This window comes from Nothoprocta perdicaria, unplaced genomic scaffold, assembly GCF_003342845.1.
Source record: "Nothoprocta perdicaria isolate Ctin4 unplaced genomic scaffold, notPer1 scaffold_161, whole genome shotgun sequence".
NCBI classification, from domain to species: domain Eukaryota; kingdom Metazoa; phylum Chordata; class Aves; order Tinamiformes; family Tinamidae; genus Nothoprocta; species Nothoprocta perdicaria.
In genome coordinates, this window is record NW_020454772.1 from 1210275 (window position 1) to 1229167 (window position 18893).

An 18893-nucleotide genomic window follows, 5' to 3' on the forward strand; every position below is an offset into this window, starting at 1 on the left:
AAAATGATTTTCTGTTACAGTAACCTCTTCAAGGATTAAGTCTTCTGCACAGCTTTTGCGTTATGACAGAAAACAAAACTGTGACAAAAGCCTGGAGATTTATAAACACTGCTGTGCAAGTGAAAACCTTTTTTCTCCCAGTGATGATTATACTATATTTTTCCATTTGAAATTCTTTTTTCTTCCCATTCCAAACTGCATAGTTTAGTCTGAAAATGTGTGACAGAGTAAGTGTCAAGGGAAAACACTCTCCAGGTTACCCTAGTGTTTGTTCACAAGCATGTGGTTCACATGCTCTTAGAACCATCCTGTGAGCATCGTAGATCCCTGAAAGCTGGAGAAATTGATTGTTGCAGTAACTGATCTTATTGTGAAGGGTAATCCCTGAATCGAATTAAAAAATGAGTCATCGGATGAAGCTTGTCCCTCAGCTCCTCTTTGAATCGAACATTCTGTGTGCCTTAAAACATAATGCTTGGCTTCTTATTTATAAGGTAAATCTTCAGTAGTTTAGTTTGTAGGTTTGTAGGCTTTATGTTCTTCTGACTCGAAGTTGGTGATTCTTAATTGCTGTTTCAGGGTCTGTTATTGGAGCATGGCTCTGCTCCAATGAGGCATTTACCATGCTGCAACTTTGAGGCCAGTAGGCAAACTGCCAAACAATGCAACTGTTTGGCTCCAGGGTTGATTCTAAAGAAAGAAATTTAACCTGTGAAAGAATAGGTGAGAGGCAGTTAAGGATTCAGCTGCAGACACGGTGTTTGAAAGAAGAGAGCATGCCCCAGAAATAGCTCAAATACTTCTGAGTGCCAGAGTTCCCTTGGAAACTCTGCAAAAGCCGCTATCCCGGCCTTTTGGACTAGATGGAGACCTAGAATTTCCAACCACTTCATCTAAAAGGAAGCATCTTGTGTAAAATGTACTTATTTTATGAGCTGACTTCCTGCAGTTTGAGATCAGAGTGAGGGAAAGAGTGCATCACATACTAGGATGGCAGTATTTGAACATCATGACTCAGTGCGTGTCACTTCAGCATTTATTTCTGCTGCCTTCAGGTCTCTGCTTTTATTTCTGTATTAGTCTGGTTTGAGGGATTTTGAGGCCTTCTGTTCAGGACATTTTTAAGAAAGAAGAGGAACATTAGTTTGTAAAGGCATGAGAAAGTTGGAATTGTTTAATGTAGAAATTAATAAATATGTGGGAGGTTTTTGTTTTCTTTTGTTTTCCTGTGTTTTTTTTTTTTATGTGAGTTAGGGTTCAACATAAATATTTTTTTTCTGTGCCACGGAAAAAGTCAATTTGCTTATGAATACTTATTTCTGAGCCCATTGATAGGCTAGCTCTGCTTTTATATGGAGCCATTTCCTAGTAGTGAGTCCAGCTCTCATAACAAGGAACCATTTTATAAGTCATTCATCCACTGATCTAAGAAATAAAAGGAGTCTAGATCTTTAAGCAGAATTTGGGAGCCCAATTTTTCCTTAACTGTTGTTGCAGTGCCCTTCCACTTGTGCCCTCCTACTCTTAGTCTTTAATGCTAATGGCCTTGGACTTCAGGTGGCACACATGGATAGTGCAGTGGGTTGATTTTTGTTTGTTGCTGTTTTGAGGCCGTCATCTCTAAGTTTAGATTGCTTATTTCCTAGAGCACCTAGCAGTCTGTCCAAAAACAGGATAAAACAAGTTAATTCAGATATAGTTCTCTGGAGTCAAAAATTATTCCTGCAAAGCAATATGCTTTTCTGGTTGCATTTTTTATTTAAGCACTGTTTCTTAGGTTTGGTTTTGTTGTCAAGCAGGGAAAGAAGGAGGGGAAAAAAAGTGGTATTGCAGAACATGGGCGTACACTCATTTGCTTGCAGTAGGGTATTTTTGAAGTTTTGCTTCTCCTTTTAGTACCTAAAGCTTGTGCTTTGGTGTTGGCAGTTTTCTCTTTTTTCATAGCAGTTTGGTTCTAGCTATCTGTTCCCTCTCTCCCTTTTTTTCTTTTTCTCTTTTTGCCATTCGAGGCATTGATTTAACACAAAGACTTTGTAATTATCTAAAGACACACTGAAGACTTGTGGTGTGTTTGTGTATGATCATCCATCTAGAGTTGAGAGTTACAGAAACTTCCACTGTTCTTTTCTAGTTCTCTTATAGAAATTAAGTTTTGTAGCTTTTTAGAAACTGGTGAAACACTGGGAAGTGTCATCAGCATTTAGCAGTGGTCCTTTCTAGAGTTCCACAACTTAACACGCTTAGGATGGGTGCAACTAGAGGAATAACCTGTTGAGTTAGAAAACTCATCATTGGCCTTTGAGCGAGAATGCCCTCATATAAGCATTTAAGCATAAGATTGTCCTAGACTAGCCTGTAATGAATAATAAATAATGGAATAGTTAGTGTGCTGTTGCACCCCGCATTTTTCAGGGTGGTTTCTGGTACCTCAGAAAGATCTGGAGTACTCTTAGCTGTACCTCGTGGCCGAGGCACCAAGTAAACTCTTTAAATGTAGCCTCATTAGCCCAATACTAGCTGTTTTCCACGAAAGGGCAAATGCTAAAGCAGAGTTGGCTCAGAACTGGGGGAGATTTTCTGCAAAACAGCTTCATATAAAAGATTTCTCCAAGCAGAGGATTCCCTCTGTGCATGCTACCAGTGGGTTTGTGCTTGGAATCAGTCATGCAGGGTGTACTCTGAAACAAAAGGTTTTCTGAAAGAGTGGATGACAGCATATAGACTTAGCAGAGGTTTTATCCTTTATTTTTTTAAAAAAGTAACAATAAAAATAAAATTTGGCGCTTGTTTTACTTTTTATAACTGCCAGAATTCATTAAGGGAGAACTGAATTCTGCGTGATTCTCAATAGAGTAGCATTTGTTGAAACCCAGAAGACAGCCAAGGAAATTCAGTCCTCATTCAGTTCATATCAATTACTCGTCGGGCAGAAGAGCTTCTATGCGTTAGATCATTCCAGGTGCAAGTAGAGAAGGTAAAGGAATTCTGCCAGGACAGTCAGACCTGGAGTCAGTAAGGCTTATTCAGATGTCCAACTGTTGAACATTTAATATTAGAAAAGTTACACATTGAATATTCTAAAAATATTTGATTATTTTTAATAAGAAAAAAACCCCTATATTGCTAGATGATTTCTATGTCCTGTTTATTAAATTCACTGGTCATTGCTGCCCCTTAGCAATGGTGGGTATGGGTACACTGGAGAAATTAAACTTCTTACATGTTAACTTATTTTCTCTTGAAGTAACATATCCACCAATCCGGACCCAAACTGTCATAGGTAAAAATTAAATGCAAAGTCTTGAAATCTTAAGTTTTTTGGGAAACAAAGAGATTAGTTTAAAGTTGTGCACTTGATTTGAGTTTGGTCCATTAGAAACCCTCTAGATCCTCCTAATTACGTGGTGGGCAGCTGATTTGGTGCAACTTGAGTCCAGAGCTGCTGAAGTGACAGCCTGAACTGTTCCTTTATCTTTGGAGAGAAGAGACTTAACCCAGTAGTAACGGATTGCGGGATATATTATTTTAGAGAAAAAATACAGAAAAAACAGGTAAGATTTTTCCCCTCTTCTACTATTTCCTGTCACTACAAAACTGTTCTCTGTCTTCTCTGGTATATGTTGATTATTTGACAGTGTATCAGACTATACTGTATCTGAATGGAGTTTTTCTTTGCAACTATTTTGTGCCTCGCCTGCTTTCTATAAATGTGCTTCTTAGATAATTTCTAATTGCAAGTTGCAGCTGTCAAGGATTTAAGAATGCTGGTTTACTGCTTTTCAAAGAAAATTTGGGTAGAGCAAAGAAGTAAGTGCTAGCTGTGGTGGGAGATCTACGGAATATGTGGCTGTGCTTTCTCTGTAAATGGCTAGGAAAAAGTTGTTATGACATTGTGAGTCAAGCTGCAAATCATATTACAAAATCACTTTTTTTTCCATCTGACAAGAGATACTGGAAACTGAAGGTTTTACACATTCTGAGACGTGCTTGACATCATTCATGTACTACTGCCTTTTGACATTATACTTTATTAACATTTTAATAATATAATTCTATATCAAGACTTTAATATTATTTTTCATTTCTAGCAGGTTTTTGCAAAACTTAAATTTCATAGTGAGTTAGGCTGAACTTTAGGGTAATATTTTTCTTTGTGCTCAAACTTTTTTCTGGTCTGTGCTCATAGATGTGGAAAGAGGTAGCAAGTTAAGCCAGTATCACCTTAGTGAAAGTCAAATCTTTTTGATCAAGTTTTGATTTAATTGCTTAGTTTATTTTCAAGGAACTGTTTATTCTGTGCAAAATGACTGGTTTCGTGGACTTAAGACCTGGAGATTAAGAAATTGCTTAAGTAAAACAAGCACCCATGAGTATTTTATCTCTATCTATGTTGATTTTGAGTTTGGTTTTATCTTTAGTAGAACAAAGTGTAAGCCTTGGAATTTCTGTATGAGTTTAATATTGCATTGAAGTTACCATAAACTAAATGAAATTGTGGTTTTGAGTGTTGTTTGAACTTGATAGATTTGATTTTGCAGTTGACTTCATTAAAAGTGTACAGCATTGCAGTTTTTGAACATGGGGAGTTGCAGCTCAGGATGGGTTTTAGTTGAAATCTTCACGGCTCCTGACGTGCTTACCCGCTGCTGGCAGAGGAAGCTGGGGGGAGCAAGTGCACAGTATATGGCAGGGACAATATGCAATATGAAAAACCTTAAAGCTTTTTATGAGACAGCTACACCTTTCTAGTCATAGGACTGCTTAGAAAACTTTTATTTAACCTTCTGAAAAAATAGGAAAATGCAAATAAAAATGTTTAAAATGTCCTGCTGCTTTTGGCTTTTATTTTCTTGAAGTCTATTATTTGTAGTCCTAAAACAAATATTATGTCCCGAGGGATAACAGAGGATTGCTGTTGGAGGCATTATGTTCCCATGTTGTACAATCAGGCAAGATCTTCATGACTTTGAGGCAGAGATGGGCTGTTTGGTCCTTCTGCAGCTGCGGTGGAAAATAGCAGAGCTGGGCAGCACAGGCAGCACGTGCTGAGTGCTGTTTTGCAGCTGCTTTCTTGCCTATCAGTCAAACATGCAGACCTGGGGTAAGCGTAACATTTTTTCCTTAGCTTGTAGAGAAAACTCACTGTTGTGGACATAGCTGCAGCATTACTTGGGGCCAAAGTCAGGTGGCAGCTGCTTGGCCATTGTGCTGTGAAGGGGGTGCTGGAGCGGAGCGATGCGGATAAACGCTGGGAAAGAGGGAAAGGAGGGATGAGCAGGACAGAGCTGGAGGAAGGAGAACAACCACACGGCTCAGAGCAATGCTGGTGGCTTTGCTGCAATTGCCTTTTCACTCTTGCCTGCTGCAAAGGAAAAGGAGTGACTTGACAACAGTTTGTTGCTCCCAAACAGTATCATTTAAGTTATCATTCTCTAAATTAGGTAATTGTAAGTATAAACCAAATGCTTGTAAAAATACCAGTCATTACTGTAGTCAGTACTAGCTTAGTACTTGCAATCTTGCAATTTCTGTATTTTCAACCAGATGCTGTTGCATCTTTTCTGTTTGAGAGAAAGAGGCCGTTCTCTTAAGAATAAAACTTAAAACACTGTTACCTTGCAAAGTAATAGCAATGCCCCATAAAAAACTTACAACTGTGAATAAGATTTGAACATCAATAACTTTAAAAGCTTGCCTTTATTAACTTGGTAGCACATTTACAGAAAGCATTAAATTCAAAAATTTAATGGATTTAATGTGGATAAGGTGGTGTTTCTAATTGAGATGTTTGCTTCTGCTTTGTCGCGAGAAGAGGAAGAGGGTAGGGAAGGTTACTGTTACCAGAGGCAGAAGACTGGAGTGCTGCTGAGGAGTGGAGCAGCAAGTGCAGAGTTTAGAAAGGCAGGGGGCTCAAGCTGATGAGGAGGGGGAAGGAGGTTCCTGAGATGGATTTGTTTTCTGTGGAGAATTTGTCCCTGCGATATTTCAGATGGGTTCCATGCTATACAGTGTTATACAGCATAGTTAAGAGATGATTATATGTTGCTGGATAATGGTCATGAGCCAATACAAATTCAGATTTATTTTGGGTAGTAATTCTGTATATCTTTTTATTTAGAATTCCATAGTCATTAAGAATTTACTTTCCTTTTAGTGCGTTGGAAGTTAAGGGGGAAAAGGCAAACTGAAAAAGGTGTCAAACTCATGTGAATTAGTGCCCCGTAAGAGCCTGGCACCGTTTGTATTTATTCTTTTTCTCCTCAGTGTGTAGTTGGTGGCTGCAACGCCAGCTTTGCGTCTCAGGGAGGACTTGCCCGTCACGTGCCCACACACTTCAGCCAGCAGAACTCTTCGAAAGTCGCCAGCCAGCCAAAGGCCAAAGAGGAATCTCCATCTAAAGCTGGAATGAATAAAAGAAGAAAGCTAAAGAACAAAAGACGACGATCGTTACGTGAGTGTTCCCAGAAGCAGCATTTCCTCCAGGTTGTCTAGTGCTAGAACTTGCAGAACTTTTTAATATCTGTATCCTGTGGGATTTTTGGGTTTTGTTTTTGTTCTACTATTTTCTTTGACCGTGATATCTTTCCTGAAGCTGCCTGCAGTTGGTATGTTTGCATAGAAAAATGAGCTACCTTTGAAAAACATTTTCCAAGCAACAGAAGAATGTAAACGCTTAAGTATGTAGGTTAAATAATTTTTATAAGGTAATTCGTGTTCTTTTGAGTTTAAAAAGCTAGTTTAGAACTATATATTCATTAATGAAATAAAGGTGTTTCTTTCATTGTGGATGTTCTGTGGATGGAAATCTTTCTGGATCTGATGAGTTTTCTGGTCTGTAGCAGTGCAGCACTGGCATCCATTGTGACGAGAATAAAACCACTCCAGATTCTGTGGATGTACCTTTCACGGGCAAGGTACCTCTGTGTTCCATAAAAAAACAGTTGGATTTCTGTGAGCAATAGTTCAAGTTTGGGCTTTAATGCTTATTTTCACTTAGGGCATGAACATTCATGTGCTCATTGGAGACTGGGCTGTTCGGCGATCGTGAGACCTGAAGCTCAGTGCTCTGGAAAGGGAATGTGCATTCATGGAAGTTAGGGATAAATGGGTATTCTAGAAGTGCCTCTAGAAGCACAACAGTTCATTAGCTTAATGACAGTTTTATCAGCATAGCCAAGATCTAATTTGAGACAGATAGGATTGGTTATTTTTAATCTTTCTCTGCACAGTTGAAGTTTTGTGATTTTCTTTTTTTTTTTTTTTTTTTTTTAATATGGTGGTGTGATTTACTATTTAAAATGAGGGTGGCTCCCTCTTATAAGCATACTTATAAGCATACACGATTACAGTAGTAATCATTTATTCTATACTTTTTTATTCCACTTTGATACAGTTTTTTTGATTCTTGCATTTTCCTAACATCAAGCTAATAAATGTGTCAAATTCATTTGGACATTTTTAAAAAAGAATGGTTAGAAAAGAACTAGGCAAGCGGTAGCAAATTCTTATGTTAGTTTGATATTTATTGATTTAGATACAACCTTCAGATGGTGAACTGGTTATTTTCGGATTGTAAACTGTTTTTGTGACATTTACATGTACAGAGGTGTAAAAATCCTTTTTTTTCCTAAGATATCACTAGTTTAAGAAAGACTTTCTATTAATTTTTTAGCTGTGACAAAGTCAACATTATAGTATTGAAGTGAGAAATGCATTTTTAATGTAAATATATATACATATATATGTATATAAAGTTATTAAATGAGCTCCAAGGCCTCTTAGAGCCTGTCCCATCTACAGAAATGGAAGTGTGTTGGTAGGAAGGCAGTTGTTCAAGCCTCGCCTCCTTCCTGGTGCCAGGATTTTTTAGCGACTCTGTAGCTCATCTCCAGTTACTTCACTGGGTTGGAAATTCCAGTCCTTACTTTTTACACCTTTCCTGGGGCAAAACTAAACTCAAGGGCAGGGAGCTCTGTTTCTCCAATGAAGAAATAGAGTGACATGTTATCCAGATACTGCAACACTGGGTGCATGTGCTGGTGATCTTAAGATGGGATTCTAAATCCCATGGCTGCAATTCTTCCTATTTTAATACTTCACCTTAGATCTGTTTTAGCATCTGAACTGTATGAAGTAGTGGTCGTTTTTCTACCTTGAACTTAATAAGGAAGTCTGGGAAGTTAGTGCCTCCTAGAACTTGGAAGTGTTTATTCCTGTCTTCCTAATGGCGTGGCCACTCATCAGTTCAGTGCTGGAAGAGCTAGTTAGAGTTGTTAACTTTGGTGTTGCTGTTCCTTTCTTTTCTTTAAAATGATTAGGCATTCTTAAATATATATGTGCATACACAATGTAAATATATATATTCTTAAAAAATATTAAGCACATCTTAAGTGTAAACCGAAAGATGCCCTCTGATTTGGATGTTGGTTTAATATGAAGGGCAAATAGTCAGCTCTTCTTTTTTGGAGTCGGGCTTTCAGCGAGCCTTCCTTGCCGCTGTGGTAGTGTAAACCAGGAGGGTGCAAGCAGAGAAGACTCATCAGGAGGTGCCTGTGGCTGTGGAGCAGCCTTTCAGTTCATCTTAGCCGTAACGAGGCAGGCCTACCTTGCAGTAGTTGCATGGTTCTGTAGCAATTCAGACGGGTATTTTATTTGTAATTGTTAACATTATTGATTTACAAGTTCTGCATTGGAGCTTCAAACTTAAAGGCTCAAATTACCCGCTGAGGTGCTCTAGTGGTAATATGAATATACTGTACAATTCCTTCTGCAGATGTGCACCCGGCCATCTCCACAGAGCAAGGGGAAAAATAGGTGAAAACTTCTTGAATATATCTTGAAATGACAGAAAATATAACAAGTAAATATTATGGAAATGGAGACCGAAGTCCAGCACTCGCACAACCGGCTGGCTTGATCAAGTGTTGCACAGAAAGGCAAATGGCAGCTACTTGGCCTTCTTTTTCTTTCCTTTGCTCTTGTTGCCTCCTGAGCCCTGTGTATAATTTTGCCTTATGGCAAAAATCATCTCTAGCTGAGCTGGGAACTGACTACTACAGTGTATTTCTCCAGAGGGTATGTGACCCAGAAATGGATCCCTTTGGCGTCCTCAGAAACTGCTAAATACTGAGAGCTTTGCTTTTAAAACTTCATGTGGATTGCTAATCTATTAGGTAAAGATGGAAAAGGGCTGATGTGATTTTGTTTACCGTCTCTTGGCTTAGGTTTTTGCTTAAATAAGTGTGTGAGTGTATAGGTTTGTACCTTTACGAGGAGAGGAGAGGGCAAGGGGCCTTATCTAAGAAGGTAAAGCAACAGAATACCAGCAATTGGGCTCTGGAGCATGTGGAGTTATGAACACAGATTAATACTTAGATATTTAAAAAGCGCCTGGAATGAGAATTGTTTGGCTTATGTTAATAACAGAACTTATCCTCTGTAACAAGTCACATAAAAATGAGTTATGATAATAGTATCTTGCATTGCATCTATTTAAATACTGAGTATGCAATCTGCCTAGATCATTCACAAAAGTCACTTGACAAAAAGTTTAAAATTTTGCAATAGGAAATTATTCTGAAAAAAAATTATTCTTTCTACATGTTCCTAGTTTGATTAGACTGTATCTTTCTTTTCAAGCGATTCAAGCTGGCTTACTAAATATTTTTTGGACAGCTGTTTGTTAATACATGCTGCAGTTGAAGTATCCTTATCTCTATATTCTTAAAGGTTTAATCTCAGCAAATCAATGAGGTTCTCTGTGTAAACTGGTGTTTTCTGTCTGAACGTTAACACTGTTTTGAGTGACAATATAAATACACAAATTAAAAAATGAAGTAGTAGTGGCTGTATGTGATAGAACGTGTCGACTTAAACTATAAAGCAAATTCATAATAGATTATGTAATTTTTTTCCCCTTTGTTAACACTTTGCTGTTCTTAAACTTGCATTTCTTTCTTCCTGTGGGTAAACACTACGTGTGGTTTTATACTTGGAAACTGGTACGTTTATGATAAATGAGTATTTTGCTATAGACCCCCTCACGGCTGGTTACGTTAGAGGTGGTGTTGAGACTGGCTGATTTGTCAAGTACATTTTGATGTTACAGAGTAATTCAGGATAACAGTAAGTAGCCTTCTTTCTCGTATGGACAGCGTCAAATGCATTCTCTGTTCTACCTAGTCTGGCATTCAGAGGTCTAGAGCCAAACATACCAAAGTGCATGTTTATATAATGGGTTGTGGTATCCATTCCTTTGAGGGAGCTTCAGGATTTTCACAGAAGCCAGAATTATATGGAAGTGTTGTCACTTACTTACTTTTCCCATTGCAAAGATGGCACAGTGATTAACAGCCTTAATAAATAGATTTATTTGTGCATATAAGACACCAAGAAGTTTGCTATTCATGGAACTTATGGTAAGAAGGTCCTAATTACACAAGACTTGGCATTTTATTTATCAGGCTACTAGTCAGAAAGTCCTTGCTTTACATGCTTGAAGCATACATGGATGTTGTAGTGTGCAGGAACAGAGACACCTTGCTCCAAAATTTATTTTGAGGGAATTAATTTAAAATGCATGGAAAGGAGATAGAAGATCGACACTGCATAAGGAGTAAGAAGTGCTTTTTGCACCCCTTTAACCTCCTGTGCTCTTCCTTTTGCATCTGTCAAGTGACACCTAATGCTAAATCCTGCCCGGATTTGCCCTATGAAACCAAAGGCATCGTTTTGGGGGCTGCCTGTTTCTATGTGTAGAAGTATTGGGTGTGCATTGGAGCAGGGCTCCACCCATGCTCCTAACGGAATGGGGAACAGCTTCTTGAGAGCCAGTACACCTGGAAAGGTACCTGCTGGAGAACACTGGCTTTTGGAAGTTTCACGCCTCATGCCTGTTACTGATCAGACGTTTAAGATGATAAAATATGGAGGTATTTGTCTTGGTATACAACTACTTACAAGCCTGTCCCTCCTTCCCACACTCTCTGCCCCCAGTATTTTTATAACTGTCTGTGAAGAAAGAAAACTAGTAAGCCATTTACCAAACCCTGTAACCGTACCCCATTTTTCCAAGGTAGCTGAGGAATTTCAGGATAAGGATGCTTGCTTCTGTGACCTTCTGCAGCGTGAACTGCCTTTTTAAGTTCCCATGCACAGCCAGGCTACATTTCAGTGAGCTCGTTGCCTAATTGGCAGTATCCAGCTGGGAGAGAATAAGGACGGAGCATAATGTGCAGATGAAGGCTTAACAGTAATTAGTCTCAGGAGTGTAGCAAATATTAGTTTTAAGTGGAACTTTGTACTTTTTTTTTTGTAATAACAGATAGATAATCGTGGTACAAAAGAATGTAGAAGCTGTTTTAAATAAGGACAAAGCAATTCTGACTCACTTTTTTTCCAGTTACATGATAATATATTGGGTAGTATAATGCTGTAGGCTCCTTTCTAAATTTTATTCTATCATATACAGAGTTACTCTCCTCGTATAAAACAATGCAAACAAACAGAAATAACCTAAAACCCAAAAGAGTAGTTTCATTCATGCACTTAACTCATGTAATTTTACTTTGGTACTATATGGTATATTAAAATTTCAGTGTTAAGTATGTCTAACAGAAGTATCTGATTGATAGACCTTTGCTGTACTCCAATTCAGAGTTTAGTAATATTTATATGGTTCATGAAATACTTAACTCTTCATGTCCTTTTCCAAAAGGAACTTTATTAGTACATGGTGTTTATAGAGTACTATGCTACTATCAGTTGGATGTTAATTGCACTTTACTGAAATTTACAAATGAAAATGTAGTATCTGCTTCTTGACTAGTAATTTAACTAAAAAAAAAGTGAATTGAGTGCTTGTATTTAAGAGAGAAAAAAAAAAGCCTTTTTTTTTTTTCCTGTGTTTCTCATTCTATGTTTTCTCATTTGATGATTCTTCATTACCCTTCAAGGATCAAAAACTTCTAGTTGGGTCACTATTTTCCATATGTTCACAATACTGATGACTTATTTAATCCTTTGCTTTGTGTTCCACTGCTGCAGCAAGCAGTTTTGCTTCAGCACCATCCAGATTCTCTGTAGCATCCCAGTATATACTTGAAATAGTTTTTTTTTTCTTTTCTTTTTTTTTTTTCTCCCTTAATGAATAGGCCCAATAGCTGGGCAGATTGTTTTTAACACCGTCCACATACTAGTTTTTGGTGTAATTGTGCTTTTCATGTGTTGGAAGTGTACAGCAAATGTTTTCAGGTACCTTACTATTTTCCCAAAGTTACAGCAGTAACATTGGGACTGTTGATTGTGCTCTAAGGGTGACTTGAGCAGTCAGTTGAAAAATTTATTGGAACTTTCCTGGGCTTTTTTTTTTTTTTTTTTTTAAATGAATTCCCACTTTTTAGTAAGTTCTGGTTTTAGTTTCTTGGCACTAAGAATTTTTTTTATGAAGTGGTTGTAATGGATGTTCCCAGAGGTACTTGGCAAAAATAATAAACTCTTGACACAGAAGGTTATAAAAAAAAGAAAAAGGATTTATTCTTGAAATTCAATGGAGACTTTGGATTGTATTCCACTTGGAGACAGTCCTTCCTCTCAATTTAATTAATATCTATAATTCTTTGCCAAGACAGTCCTACTGTCATAGTGATAAATGACTTGCTAACGACACTGCAGACTTAGGTGCAACTGCTTGAAGGTGTTTGAATGCGCTCAGTGGCTGCAGCACTAAGGATCTTTTCTTTTTCTAGCGAGACCACATGACTTCTTTGATGCACAAACACTGGATGCCATAAGACATCGAGCCATCTGCTTTAACCTCTCAGCACACATAGAAAGTTTAGGAAAAGGCCACAGTGTTGTATTTCATAGTACTGTGAGTATTACATTATGCATTCTGTTTGTTACCTGTGTGTCTTAAAAAGCTATAACTTCAACTAAATTCCTGGATTTTTCTTCCTTACTAATGTAGATAATTTAAATTAATTTCTAGGAGTACACTAACTTTTGAAAAGTAGTGTTAGTAGTGGTTCTGTCTCGCAAATTGAGTAGCTTCAAACATTTCTGTCTGATACATGTGGGATGCGTAGATACAGTTGTATCTGCTAAATAACAGTGCAATTCATTTGGCATTTTTATAGCCAAGTCAACAGTGAGTCACACTGCTAATTTTTATTACAAGGAATACTTTGAGAGTAACAGAGTAATTGAATATTATAAGAAATTAATTTGAAATTTGAGTTTATACTTTCAGTTTAGAAGATGGGACCTTAAATAAATGCATTGTTGCCTTTTTTCCCCCCTTTTCTTTCTTTTTTAACCATCAAAATATTAGCAATTGCTGGGAAACAAGCACCTGGTGGGAAACAGGTTGTTGGATTTGTTTTAGTATCCACTTTGTTTAATTTTGGTTCAGATCTTTCAGAAAATACCTGTGGAATGAACTGATACTAGTATTTACTTAGAAGTGCTCAGAACAGGAGAAAAAGTAACAGTCCTGGATTGGGGATAGGAATCAGAATTTGGGACTCGATGATCTCAAAGAGCTTTTCCAGCTATAATGATTCTGTGATTCGAAAGCATCATAGCCCTGGTTTTCTTGCTGCTTGGGAGATATGGGCATAACTGAGGTAGATGTTTAAATGGCAGGGCCAAATGAGAGAGATTGCTTTGCAAACTGCCAGCTTGCTTTAGTGTGAAAGCTTTTCCCAGGCAAAACCTTCAGTTGTGGGAGCCCCCATCTGCCTGCCCTAGTACATGTTGCACTGCTTAAGGATGCAGCTCATGGGTTACCCCTTCTTTTTTCCTTCTTCTTCTTCTTCTTTTTTTTTCCATCTTAAAGCTTCTTTTTGAAAAGCGTAGTATTACCTTTGGATATGAAACTGTTGTTTAGTATATTAGATTTATTTATTCAAATTTCAGCTTGCCGATTCTGTGTGTTTTGGAATCTTAAAGCTTTGCAGCCCACAAGCTTCTGACCCTAGGTGGTCAGAACATGCTGATTTTGCAGAGTGAAATATTTTCATTTCCCAGAAGAGGTCAGTAGAATTCTACTTCTGATGTCTGAGGCAACTGTGAGATGCATGAAATTCAGGCCTTTTGTTTCTAGAAATAGTGCATGTTATTTAAAGTTAAGGACCTGGTATTGTTCTATGTTAGCTAGACAAATGTGAACATACTTTTCTATCAAAGATGGTTGGAAAAAGTACTTTTTACTACTGTGTAGCTGCCAGAGTCTTATCATGACATCCTAGTGCAGCTCCCCTTTGATTATCTTGAATAGCCTGATATCAAAAACAGATTTTGTCATCTTGCCTTTCAGGGCTGTTTCCATGTGATTTACGAACTTAAATCCTAAAGCTGTGGTCAAGATTATAATGGGACCATCTTTCCTGTACAAGAGCTGCCCCTACTGTACTTTGCTGCTTTAACCTTATTAGGTCATTAGAAGACTTTTACTATATCTTAGGAGAACTTGGTTTAAAAGCTTTTGGTGAAGAGCTTGCAGATTTTTTCACAGCTCAGTATCTCAGACACGTACCTCAGTCCTGATCATCTGAGCTGCATCTTGGCAACCTCAGAGATCACAAATCTGTCAGGTCTCAGTAATTTTCTATATATATTGATAATCTTACTGTTAAATCTGTGGACATTTCTGTCTGTTTCGTGTTTGGTTGGAGACACAAGATTGTTGTAGATGTAAATGCTCCAGGGGGCATTTAGTAGACAAATATTAAAGAAAAATTTAAATGAAAACATTAAAACATGCAAAGAATGGTTTAGTATTATATACATCCTGTCAATGTATAGAATTGATAGAATTTTCAAGGGAGAGTAGTTTTTACTTTCTGGACTTCCAGCTGAACATTAAGAATAACCATTGTTTGATGGGGAAAAATGTGCAGATTTGGTTTTAATTCCAATTTCTATAATTATTACCAGGTAATAGCTAAAAGAAAAGAAGATTCTGGAAAAATTAAACTCTTACTTCATTGGACACCAGAGGACATGTGAGTATATTGCTAGCAATATCATATAGCATTTAAATGGGGAAGAATTTATAGGGGGGGTAAATGTGCTATCACTAAGTTATATTATGTGTTCCTTTTAATATTTAAATGTAATACTTTTTTTAGTAGTTTAGAATTTTTTAAAAAAGATCATAAGCAACCCTTTCCTACGTTTGTTTGATTTAACTTTGGCTGCCCAGTCTGTAAGCTCTGTCCCTACCTGTTCAGGTAAATGTTAACCTGTATTTTTGCTGCATTTTGTCACTGTGGGTGTCAGTAGCAAGATCTTCTAGTTACTGAATGATGAATTCAGGTTGGTTTTGCTTACCATATACATAAGGAAATCTATTGCCCTTCCTTCCTTCCCTCCTTCCCCTCGCCTTCGCTCCCGCCCTGATTCATCATGATTCTGAAATATTTTTAGACACTGAGCTGTAATGAGCAGTATTTTAATCAAACTACAAGAAACTTGACATAGGTGCCACAGTTTTAAAATTCCCACATCTAGTGCTTCGTGATAAGTGTCTTATTGCCTCCTCCTTAGATTCTCCCACTGAAGTTCTGAACTCTCTTCCAATATGTGTGGTTGCTTTTAGCCTTGTTTTATGTGAGTTCTGCCCTGTCCCAAATGAGTAGATTCATATGTACTGCAAGCAGAAGGTATTGGCTTGGGACTTAGGCAGTAGTGAGTGTCAACTACTTCTAAAATAATTGATTTACTTCACTGAGTGTAGCTGAGATCTTACTTCTCTCTGACTCCTGAATAAGAAAAGAATTTATATGCAAATATTAAGATCTTAATTATATGGAAATTAGAATAAATTGTTGGTTTCCGCTTTGTTCTAACATTATTAGGAGAGCCAGTAGGAGAGTAGTTTAGCAAGTGTTGTGTGATCCATGTTTTCCACAAGTTTTAAGGGAAATAACTACTTATTCTTCTAAAGGTAAGTAGAATTATAATAGATATTCATTTTGGGGTCTATGCTCAGACATTAAGATAAATAGCTGCATAATTAAGCAGGACATGTAAGTTTAGGAGTTCTTTCTCTTACCTTGCTTTTACTAGAAAGAGGTTCTACCTTGGTAGAACTCATAGATATCTAAGAATATCTACATTTCAGGAAAAACACAGGATTTTTCTGCACAGAGAATAATTGTGCAAGATAGTTATTTCATAGTTTGTTCAATTACCTTTTAAAACTACAGGAACTTTTAGATCCAGTGTTACATTTAAGTGATTGAGTGGGAAGGTGATACAAAGCCTTAGTATCATACAACTCTGATACCTTTTGCTCAGGTGAGGTGGACAAAATCAGTAAGTTTTTGTAGTGCCTTAAACTAGTCATGTGCTGTAGTGTGAACTCAGCGGTGTGAATCTATTGTAACATCCATCTGCAGAGGACCAAGGTGGCTGGTAAGTGATTGGCAGCAGTGTTCAGCTTTTTTGGTGCTTTTTAAAGTGTCTACAGCTACTTACTCTCTGCAGATTTCTAGTATTCTCTGCAAATGTTCTCATAAAAGATACTGGGTTTTGCTGCCTTTTAGGATAGTTGCTAATACTGTGGAGAGTTATTTTGAAATTATTCTTACTGATATATTACAGAAAAAGACTTAATTGTATCTTAAAAGGCTTAAGCCTTTTAACATGGCTGGAAACATCAGAAGTAAATTGAACCTTTCAAAGTACATTTTTCTTTTAATCCAAATTCAGCTCAGTGTTTTGCTCGTGCAAATGCTTGACACAGTTTGGAACTGCTGCATATTCAGCAAATTCCTTTTTCTTCTTTTTTTCATCTTTTTCATTCCTTTTACATCACGGTTAGAGTAAAGATCAGCAGCTCTACTGCATCGTCACTCGTGTCATCCGTGTGTCTTAGGGAGAGGGTGCTCGTGCTTTAGAGAAGTTGAATGCCCTCGTGCTGGTTATTTTCCATTGTGTTGAGCTGTTCATTGCGCTGTCAGATGGAGTGATAGTGATTTAGTTTTCTCTATTTTGAGTCATTTTGAGAAACTGTTAAACTACTGCAAGTTTTCTGTAGATTAAATACTTCAGGCAAGGTAGATACCAATGCAGAGAACAACTTCCTTCCAATGAAAGCAAGAAATAATTTTTCAGAGTTTTCTAGTTTTTTTTTCTTTTCCCCAAGTACTGAATTGTTGCTTTTTTGTGAAGGCTTTTCTGCTCTGTTGTTTGCATCCTTTTTTCCATCTTCAACATATAAATCAGCCTATTCCAAATGCCTTCCAAATTATTTTCAGTAATCTTCAATAATCTTTCTGAAAAAGATGATTTCCACATTAAGAAATGTTTTATAGGTGATTTTCTTGACCTTTCTCAATTCATATCAAACTTCAGTGAAATCATAGATTGTCTGCATTTTCTGTTTGTTTTGTTTTGTGGGTGGTTGTGGTTTTTTAAACCTCATCCACGCTCACATGAAAAGGGGAAGTAGTATTCTTGGAGAATTTTCCTTTTCTCTTTCATTCAATTTTAATCAAATATTTGAATTTGAGCTGCAGCCGACTTTTATTGCAGATTGTGTCAGGGTTTGTTGTTTGTTTGTTTGTTTTTTAACTTTGACAAATTGTGGATTGTTTTGTCCAGAAAATGTTACTTCAATTAGGCAATTTTGAAAAGTGCTAGGTACCTCAAATTGAAAATTATTTCAAAAGATTATTTTAAGCTACAAATTCACCTTTTTTTTTTTTTTCTCCCTCCTACTTGAGATGAGTTTTTTGGCTCGTAGATCATTTTATAAGGACTCAAAATAGCACTTATTTTTCCATTGGTGGAAAGCAAAATGAATCCCTCGTTTATTTTGCACAACCTTGATCAGTGCCTGCTCTTGGAAAGAGGGAAGAAGCAGCTTCTCGTAACAGCTTTCAACACTCCTGCCCAGTGCCCTTTTAACAATGTGTCACCAATGTGTCACCAGTGTCAAGGTGACACTTCAGTGTCAAGGTGAAACCTTCAGAGAACCTTAAAAAAAAAACAAAATACTTTTATTTATGTGAACCTCCTCAGACAATAACTGAGCAATTAACTTGAGCAAAGTGGCCTGAGCACGTAAGGCTTTGCCTGTGCAGAGCAAGCAGATTCTTGCAGCCTGGTGTTCAGTGTGTGGGTATTAGAGCCTGCACTTACCTCTTCTTTGGCACTTCCACGATCTGTTTCTTCCTACTACTCATTCTCACATTGAGCTGTTAAAATGCAGAATGTAATGCAATTAGCACTGTATTTTGGGGTTAGTACTTTCTGTAATAGCTCGAATTCTGTTTAGTATCTCTTTCTCACTGTGAACTTGAAAGGCTTTGAAGTGTAATGTGTAAAGATGGGTTGTCCTTATCCTCACTCCTGTGAAGATGCTTTTTAACCAGTGAAATGTGGAGGTTGTGTTCAAAAGCTTCATATGTACTAGTTTGCCACGTTATTTTATGGTAAGAAAAAGGGTTGATCTTTTTTGAATATTTTTATTTTATTTATTTATTCATAGTCTGCCTGATGTGTGGGTAAATGAAAGTGAGCGACATCAATTAAAAACTAAAGTAGTTCATTTATCAAAACTACCAAAAGATACTGCCTTGCTTCTGGACCCAAACATATACAGGTAACATGCTAATTTTGAAACTTTCTTTATTTAAATACAGTCTTAAGCCTCACTTAACTTTTTGACGTTGGAAACTCAGGATTGTTAATACTTTATACATCAGAACAGGGAGCCTCGATTTTGTCAGCGTCCAGTAGTTAAGTTCTGAGGTCTTAAGTCATTGCAGAATTACTTAACTTCTTGAACTGAACTCTAGATACTGAGAAACGGGGAATGTGTGTATTTACCAAGTGTATTTTACTTTTTTGTGCTTGGTGTACAGAAATGCTAGTAAAGGAGG

General features: G+C 37.2%; 1 protein-coding gene across 1 annotated transcript in view; it reads left to right on the forward strand.

Annotated features, from left to right (window-relative positions):
- Positions 1-18893, forward strand: part of AEBP2 (AE binding protein 2) — a 58038-nt gene that overhangs the window by 26477 nt on the left and 12668 nt on the right. Inside the window, exons 6-9 of the mRNA XM_026035551.1 lie at positions 6265-6451; positions 12747-12871; positions 14938-15005; positions 18500-18613. Coding sequence (XP_025891336.1) covers positions 6265-6451; positions 12747-12871; positions 14938-15005; positions 18500-18613 — 494 coding nt within the window. The remainder of the gene's footprint in view (positions 1-6264; positions 6452-12746; positions 12872-14937; positions 15006-18499; positions 18614-18893) is intronic.